General features: G+C 39.7%; 1 protein-coding gene across 1 annotated transcript; it reads left to right on the forward strand.

Moving 5' to 3' along the window:
* Positions 1 to 925: 925 nt before the first annotated feature.
* Positions 926 to 7,272, forward strand: PPIF (peptidylprolyl isomerase F). The gene is made up of 5 exons (XM_026855140.1): positions 926 to 1,035; positions 1,898 to 1,986; positions 4,171 to 4,267; positions 5,059 to 5,134; positions 5,551 to 7,272. Exons 2-5 carry the CDS (start codon positions 1,978 to 1,980, stop codon positions 5,684 to 5,686), a joined length of 318 nt encoding a protein of 105 aa, XP_026710941.1. The 5' UTR covers positions 926 to 1,035; positions 1,898 to 1,977; the 3' UTR covers positions 5,687 to 7,272.
* The last annotated feature ends 1,957 nt before the right edge of the window (positions 7,273 to 9,229 follow it).

The raw sequence follows: 9,229 nt of genomic DNA on the forward strand, positions 1-9,229 counted from the left end.
GTCAGACCCGCGGGTCGGGGCACCAGGCATCGGCTCGACGCGAGCAGCCAGTGCCTGAAATCACCGTCCCTGCGGGGCGGCTGCTGGGGGGCGGCTGCGGCCCCTGAGGCGGGGGCTGGACCGTGCTGCGGCAGGAGCCTCAGCAGAAGGCAGCTCTGGGCCACAGCACGGGAACTCGCGCCGCAGCGTTCCACTGGCTTGAGCGGAGCAAGCGCGGTTCCAGCAGCAGCAAAGCGCCCGAAGGCCCGTCGTGGCTCTGGGGTCCTGCGCTGCCCAGTGAAGGGCAGGACCCCCACCTTGCCGCCCAGGGGTTGGCATACTCCTTCGTCCTGTTTTTTCCTCTTTTTTCCTGGATGCTTATTGTTTGATTCTTAGTTGCCGGTTTTCTGAGGTGCTGCCTCTTTGAGCTTCCTGCTCCGTGTGCGTTGAAAGGTTAGCACAGCTATGTTTGAACTGGCAGCTACCTCAACAGCCAGCGAGCAATTGGCTCTTATCATTAAAAATTCAGTCTCTGAAATACTCAGCCATTTAAAGAAGGCCTGAACAGGAAAATTGCAGTACACGCTGCACCTATGAAAAGCATGATAAGTGAGTGCCAAGACTCCAGTTGCGGTGTACCACATACCCTTGGGGCTGGGCACGTGCCTCTGGATTAAATACATTTCAACAGATGGCTCTGTCCTGGGGAGAGTTTGATCTCTGGTTGTATCCAAACTGGCTTTGATCCTTAAGAGCCGTTGTAAAGATCCTTCTTAGCTATTGATAAATTATTGTGTTGATCGATGAAATAATTGGACACTGCTCAAGTTGCTCTTCATCAACTGGCCAAAAGTTGTATTGAGGGGTTATTTTTAATGACTAGCCAAATGCTTGGGAAGTCATGGTGTTCTTGGAATTTGGGGTGGATTGTGTTTTCACAGAGCTCCTTACCTTGGGAAGAGGGTTCAGTTGTACCATCCTGCTGCGTAGGCTGACTTACTGATTTGATTATTTTTCTTTAACAGCTGAAAGCTGATGTTGTTCCAAAGACAGCAGGTAAGGCAGCATCTCCAGAATTTTATACTTTATATATTTAAGGTTTAGGTTGCGATTTGCAGGAACAAGAACATTCTTTTACCTTTTGGAAACTATTTCGATGTTTCATCCCCATTTATTAAATGGAGAAATATGAAATATTCTTTGTCAGAACAGTGCTAGTGAGGAATTATAATTTGTTGCTGTTCCAAAGTTTTATTTTGTAATTTGTGCCAACAGTACAACCTCCATGTTGGGTTATCCGTGGTGAATAAATATGTTTAGAAATACATTAGTTTGCAAATGGAAAAGGGTAAACCAAAGGGATGGGTTCTAAGAGTTTCCAGAGACCACGTAGGGTTTTGTTTACCTGGTTGCTAGCTGCTTACTGTACTCACGTTACAAAGTTTTTGTGTTCTATCACGTGCTTCCTTCCTGATCTGTTTAGCAGTTCTGAAAAACTACTTTTCTTTCGGTTTCCAGTAGATGAGTATCCTTAAAAAAAAAAAAAAATCATCTTTGCAATTACTTTAGAGAACAAAAGCTGAAGTCAGAAAATGAAACTTTCTGACTTCAGAGTGGTGGTTTTGAGGTGGCAGGGGGATTGGAGTTAATATGTAACAGCAAAATAGAGGAGATGAGATGGTAAAGGATTGTGTTTGTGCCCACTTCTGAGGCGAAACAAGCTTTGTTTCCTTAGCTTTATAATGGAGGGTTTTTCAAAGAATGGAAACAACTAATAGATCAATAATACCTGAAAGATACTATAAAATTTTTGAAGTGTATAAACTTGGGGCATAGTTAATCTACTTGAGTTTAATTATGTTATGTATGTGTATATGTCATATATGGCAACATCATACTTTATGCTTTGTTTTCACAGAAAACTTTAGAGCTCTTTGTACTGGTGAAAAAGGATTTGGGTATAAAGGATCCACTTTCCACAGAGTGATTCCTTCATTTATGTGCCAGGTAATGGGGGTTTTTTCACTTCTCCTATTAAATTTATTTGTACATTATCTATATATTTTTAGAACCAGTAAGACTGTGAGTTTTAAGTGGCTCTGCTCTAACCTTTGCTAACTACAGAATAAAGAAGTGACTGTGACTTGCATTTGTCATCTTTTTGATATGGCTGTTTCTTAGCCCATCCTTTGAACAAATAAATGTAAATTATGTGTAGGCTGTCTTAAAAAAAAAACCCTGTCTTAAGGCTTTCTGCTTTTGTATAGCAGTGTACTTCAGTGTGGGGCATATTGCACTTGCTTGGGAGAAGTATTTGTGGGTAGAATGACAATCAACCTTGTGTTCTAAGAGAGCTGAGAAAACAATGTATCCATTCTTTATTCCTAGTAGAATAATCTGATCACAGTAGAGAATGTGGGTTTTTTTGTTTGGTTTTTTTTTTTATGAACATCTCCCTAATACAGAGTGGAAGAGAGAACCAAAAAGGGTTTGGGTCAATTTTTTTGGGATGACATACCTGAAATGGATTTTGTTTTGATTTAAAGGATGAATCTTTCAAAATTCTGAATCAAAGTTCATGCACGTTAGCAATTTTTTCTTAAGCAACAACAAAACAAACACAAAATCTTTTTGAAAGCCTTTTTTTTTTTCTTTTTTTTTTTTTTTTTTCTGTGCTTGGCAGATGAGCAGGAATTCAGCTGCTGTATTGCACTGGATTGTATGATTCCTGGTGGTCCTCTCTTCCCTTAAAAGAAGCTACATTTCAACAACATTGCATCGTAGAATAGCTCTGTAATAAATCTGAGATGAAGATTATAGTAAGCATGCTTTATTTATTAACTGATGACTGCCATGGTCCCCCTTCCCCACTTTTTTTAAACTAAAAATACAGCTGTCAGAACAATCTTATGACCTATTTCTGAGAAATGAAAGGAGACAAGTGTGCTGTAAAGGACCTATTTTCTTGCCTTTGAAATGCAAACTAGGATTTTGTGATACTGACAAAGGGACAAAGTTTAGAAGTCTTGCTGGGGTCAGAGATAAATATAAGAGAAATGGAAATCCTAGTCTCAGTTCTACCACTAATTTGTAAAGTTCTGTGTAAGTCTGTTGTTCTTGCCTCTATTTTGTCCCTTAAGTGGACCTGAAATGAGGATACTAGGTGGTTGACTAAGTGGTATGGTGAGATGATGAACTGATGTTTAGGAATCACTTAGTAGTCATTACCAAAATGGGTAATGTCAGAGGTTTCAAATATTTTAAAGTGAGAGGAAACAGTAGAGGCCTTCACACTTGTTGAGATGCAGTGTTAATAAGATTCAGACAATTGGTATAGCCTAATTGGAGGTCATCACACCCAGGACTTGGCGATTCAGATGCCTCCCCATGGCACGCAGCGTGCAGAGCATACTTCTGGGACTGTGTAGGAGTAGCCCTAACACCACCTGTAATAGATTGCTCAAGGTGAGAATGGAAGGGTGAACATCACATGAAATACCTGTTGGGTACGAGTTACTTGCCAGCATGGGTGGTGTCACCTGTGGGAGAGGAGGTGGCAGACTGCTGGAAGCCGTGTTAGGATCCACCTTTGGATTCGCCGTGGCTGGGTGGTTTTGTTTTGTTGGGTTTTGTCTAACCAAAGACAGGTGGCCACATCTGTCCCAGCAAACAGCATGTAGCTGAGGGACTTTTAAAATAGCTCAGGCGTAACACTTAAACAACAAAACCTAGACATGGCAAGTAGTAATAATGGAGATCCTGGCCAGTGTTTATACCTATTGGGCGAAAGAAAGAAAGGGAACAAAAAAAAAAAGTTCTCAAGTCTTGCCTACAGTGATGAATTCAGGTGATTCTGTTTTGAGGCCTTTCAGATGTTTCTTAAAAGTACTGCTGTTTGATCATTTGGGAGCAAGGCTCCAAATGTAACACGGAAGGGTGGTTGTTGGCATTATGGATGTCAGTTGCAGAGTATCGCAATATCTGGAGCAGGAGTTTACTTTTCGTTTGATTGTATCTTCATCTAGTGTCATGGGTTTAAATCCTCATGTGACCATACTCATTCTTAACCTGAAGAAAATGTGCTGATGTTAGTTTTTAAATTAGAGCAAGCGAATATATTTTCAATAGCATCACTTCTAATGTTGAATAATGCTTCTGTGTTAATAAAGTTAACAGCCATTTCTGTTTCAGGGTGGTGACTTTACAAATCATAATGGAACTGGTGGAAAATCCATTTATGGCAGTAGGTTTCCAGATGAAAATTTCCTACTTAAGCATGTAGGACCTGGTAAATAAATATATTTGTTCCACCTTCTGATGGCTATAACCTATAATGAAGCATTGTTTATGAAGATGTATTTAAGAAAAATATGGGTATTTTAGATGTGTGAGGCACTTGGTGGTTACACAGATATCAAGGAAGTTTAACAATGTATTGTCCCTGACATGTTTATTTGTGTAGACTGCTGTACAAATACAAGTCAGCCTGTAATGGGTGATACTGCCACTCTTGCCCTTACTATAAAAGAGACTGGGCAAAATAAATTATGGGGGCTTTTGTATTTTACTTTAAAATTCTACAAAGGTGAAATTACTCTTTTGTAAGTCATAGACTTGAATTTTTACTTAGGAGATTACTGCAGAAGTGAAACAAAGCAATCCCGGATTTCTTATTTACTAGATAACAGGCATGTCCTTTTAAGCTCCAACTAAATTGAGAAAAAACAAGGGAAAAGCTGTACATAAGAACATCTGATTGAATTCCATAGTCTCGTTTTCGGATTGTTACTTCCTCATCACAGGAAACTACTGCTGCTGTTGAACCACAGAAGAGGTTACCTGATGTTAATCGCATTCAGGACATGTACAACTAATTATTAACATTCTTGTGGAATGAAGGGAGGCTGGGCTTGAGGGAATAGTCAAAGACAACAAGTTGGCATTAGAAGTCATTTGGAGACAACGTGAAACCATCCTATCTTCTGTCTGTCCATCTTCAGTCTAAATGTGCAGAGGAAAACTGTCTTCTCAACAACACACTTGTTACACCAATCTAATAAGCTGCTGCTGCTGTTTTAGGTGTTCTTTCAATGGCCAATGCAGGACCCAATACAAATGGATCTCAGTTCTTCATTTGCACTGCAAAAACTGACTGGTAGGTTCGCAGCTGTGCATATTAACCTGATTAATTGATGCCTGGATTCGGAGGGTTTGGGGTTTTCTTAGGTTCTTTTGTTTGTTTGTGGGTTGTTGGTTTTTTGGTTGTTTAGTTTGTTTTGGGGGTTTTGTTTTTAATTTCCAAATTACGTGACTCATAATGGAAAATAAGTTGTTTTGTGCTACTTGAGGGAGGAGGGGCTGTGAGGGTAACAAGGCTGCTATCCCTCATAATGCTTTAAGATCCAAAGCTAAAAGTATTTCATGTCACTTGGAGAGCAGTTCTGCCTTTGCTGTAGAGTTGACCAGCAGGTGGGAACAATGAAGACCTGTTAACACCCCTCCACTGAGCTTGGTGTAGTTCAGTCTTTATGTTGTTGTAAGTAAAACTGTCTTTGTTCATTTGTTTTACAGGCTAGATGGAAAACATGTTGTTTTTGGGCATGTAAAGGAGGGAATGGATGTTGTGAAAAAAATCGAGAGCTTTGGTTCCAAGAGTGGAAAGACCTCCAGAAGGATTATCATTACTGACTGTGGACAACTGTCCTAGCCTCTTGCCCTACCATTCATGACTTCAGCTCTGTCAAAAATGAATCAAGAAACCCCCAAAACATTTCTGATCCCATGAGTAGCATTTATGGAACCGTCTTTTCTATTTAACTTGGTCCAGCTTTTATATTTAAATTGAATAATATTAATTAAAAGCATCAATAACTGAAACATGTTTCAACTGAGCTACCTTGGTAGTCACACTGATTTGGTGGAGTCCCATTGTGTTTTGAAAGGAGTAGTACAGTCATCCAGAGCATATATAACTCCAGTGTTGATACTGTTCTTACTATTCAGATGTTTCAGGTGTTAGAATCGGTGGTGGAGTTGACAATTTAAGTGTTCTATAGTTGCAGATTAGCTATAGATTAAGAAATACCATGTTTCCTTTAGTCCCAGTAAATGCCTATTCTGTTTTGTCTCATCACTTTGAAAAAATAATACTAACTAGTGCTCTCAAGGCTGTCTGCAACACAACTGTCAGATGTTTTCTTTCCATGTCTCAATTTAAGTGTATGCATTAGAATTAATGTGGGTTTTTAAAAACTAATTCTGTTTTAATCTTTTTTTTTTTTTTGGTAGTCTCAGACCACTGTTTAAAACTGAACTCTACCTTACCTTCCTTCACTGGAGTAATTTGACTCTTAGGTTAAGTAAATTGCGTAGGTTGAGTTAGCGTACCGCTAGAGTTCCTCCTGGGCAATAAGACCACAAATTAGCCAAAAGATTGTGGGACTTTTTTTACTATGCAACTGTGAACTTAGTTGAAGTGCAGTTCTGCTCTGCAATCTGGTTCCGTGAGGAATACACCACAGTTCTCAATAGATAAAGCCTGGTTTTGCACTTTGAGAATGTAACCAGACTAGATTGAGCTTACTTGAGTGAGAAATAGGTTTCATTGCTTTTTTGTCGTGTTGGTCCTGCAAAGTCAGCCCACCTTGGGTATTACTTGGATTATGATTTCTTCTCATACATCATCATCATCACAAGTCAAAATTGGTCACCGCAAAATCACAAGGCCTAAGTGGTGCAGCAAAATCATTAGTGTTGGACTGGATGCACAAGAAGGAAAGAACTCAGCTGATCAAATAAACATGTTTTTATAAAATGATGTTTTATGGGGAGTGCTTGAGCAGCAGCAAATACGGGAACCACGCTTTTAGAATTGTTAAAGCTGTAAAGCATTAATTCTTGTGGGGAAAAACCACTTGACTGTTTCTGTGCAATAATCTTATTACTGAAGAGAAAAATAAAATGTGATGTCTCTCTTCAAATGTGAATTTACTTCCATTACACTCTGATAATATGTGGGTTTAAAACTGTTTTGCACTGGATTTTTTTTTTTCACCAAGGGCTGCATTCTTGTATGTATGAGGTAGTATTCAGAGTGTAATTTTGCAGAAAATGGAATTGAAAAGCTTTTTATTCTTTACGCTATACTTGTTTCATTGTAGTATTTTTGAAATATTAATTTGTGCTAGTTTGGATTATTTCAGTTTGATAGAACAATGATTTTTTTTTTTGAGTTCTCTTAATTTGTATATGAAAAATAATTAAACACAGTTCTACCACAAAACAGTCTGGTTTTAATGTGATTTTTGCATGCTTACTTTAAAGTAAGAGTGTGAGGAGCTGAAACCTGTTGTGTTTACTCAGGCCCTTCTGTCCTGTCCTGTCCTCTTTGCAAAGGGTTGATGTAGTGGTATTCAGAAGCTGTGCTTTGCCTCTTGCTAGTGAATCTAAAATATCTGGGATACAGATAGCAGTTCAAGTTCTGTGACTGTTCTCTTGCCTGATTTATTCCATCAATTTGCAGAAATAGTGAGGAAAGTGTAAACTTGGTGTTTTTTTAAATTTCTGAATTTCTTTTCAAAAAAGTTGGTAATTCCAGCTTTTTCTTGGACAAGTGAGGGAAAGCTCCTTAAGAATTTAGCATCTTCCTGTGTGTCAGTGGTATATGTGGATTGGAAAGGCAGTGGAAGGTGCTTTGCCACAAACCAGTCCATTTTCTCAGAACTGTGTTAAGCCTTAAGTAAGTAATAGTATTATGCATGTTATAATGATGTATTAACATATCACTGTGGCTTTTACAGGCACGTTTATGCCCCAACTTCTGAAATGTAAAAACCAAAACTTTCCATCAAGGCTCACAGTCTTGACTAGAGGATAAATATTAAGACCTGCAGAATCACTGTGATTAGTAACTGGTTGCAGTGTCTTGATGGGGCTGGCTTTGGTTTCCAGACACCACCACTCTGCATACTTGTCTCTGCCAGAAGAAAATCTTTGTTCCCTGGGTGCTTAGAGCAGTGTAACATCGTCAGTGTTTTGACAAACAAGTCAATCTCTTAAAGTTTTCTTCTATAAAGTATGTTCCTCAAAATGCATTTTTCTGGGGTTCTGTTCTTCCTGGGTTGTAGGGATCCTAAACGACTTTGTGAGATAATTGACATGTGAGCAATCCTGCATGTAAGCAAGTGTTTTGCTGATCAGTGATACGAGTTAAACTCAGACACCAGAGTGAAAAGAGCAGGCATATTTTTACTTAAAATAACTAAATCATGTAACAGGACAGAAAACATACAGTAAGAAAAGACAGAACAGTGTGCTTAAACAAATAGGAAAATACGGTGTAATGCATCAAATCATTACTACCTGAGAAAGAATAGTGATTAAGACAGATACATCACCACTTGCATACTTTACCATCATCCAGACCCGCAGTGGCTGGGGAGCCCCGGTTACAGTGAGGGTTTGGAGAGCCTGTCCCAGCAAGTGGGAAATCCTACGCGGTGTGTCCACCCATAGGTGAGGCTTCCAAAGTAGCTGTGAGCGGGTCCAGCCTGGCACCTTTGTTTTAAGCAGAAATACCTGGTTTCAGTCTCGCATTAGGTTCCCCCCAGAGCCTGACCAGGGCTCAAGGAAGAAGCCAAAGGAGTTTCTCTGCTTCTCTGATTGGATTATGCACAAGGTCTCACATCAGGTCTAGGGGACAGAATCCTGCCTCTATGACTGATGTTCTATTAACATACAAAGGAGGGGAAAGCTACATTCAAGGTAGCTATATCGCATCAGGTCACGTAAGCAGACACCAGCCTCAATGACTCTGTTGTTCTATTCACATACAAAGGAGGGGAAAGATACATTCAAGGTAGCTACATCCTTCATGCATATTTCATTAAGGATTACATTCTGGGTTAACAGTTTCAGTTCAGGCCCTGTTGCTCAGGCTTCAATGCTTCCACCTTTTACATCAGGATAGGTGGTTTATTATAACTTAGTATAATACCTGTTGGCATAATGGTTACCAGTTATGAAATATACAGGATTCATCTGTAGGTCAACTCTGGCTTGGGCCTATTGTCCAAGCCTTAGCACTTCTGCAAGACTGATAAGAGCCTCAGCCTCGGCAAGGACATGACAAGAACATAGCCCTGACGGGAGGACAAAGAACTCGACAAACAACTCCAGGAAATGGGTTGGGTGGAGAAAGATATTAAGCAAGGCTGATGTGGCACTTATTATCTAATCGCAAGAAGGCTTG

This window comes from Athene cunicularia, assembly GCF_003259725.1.
Source record: "Athene cunicularia isolate RWA chromosome 9 unlocalized genomic scaffold, athCun1 chr9_part1, whole genome shotgun sequence".
NCBI classification, from domain to species: Eukaryota; Metazoa; Chordata; class Aves; order Strigiformes; family Strigidae; genus Athene; species Athene cunicularia.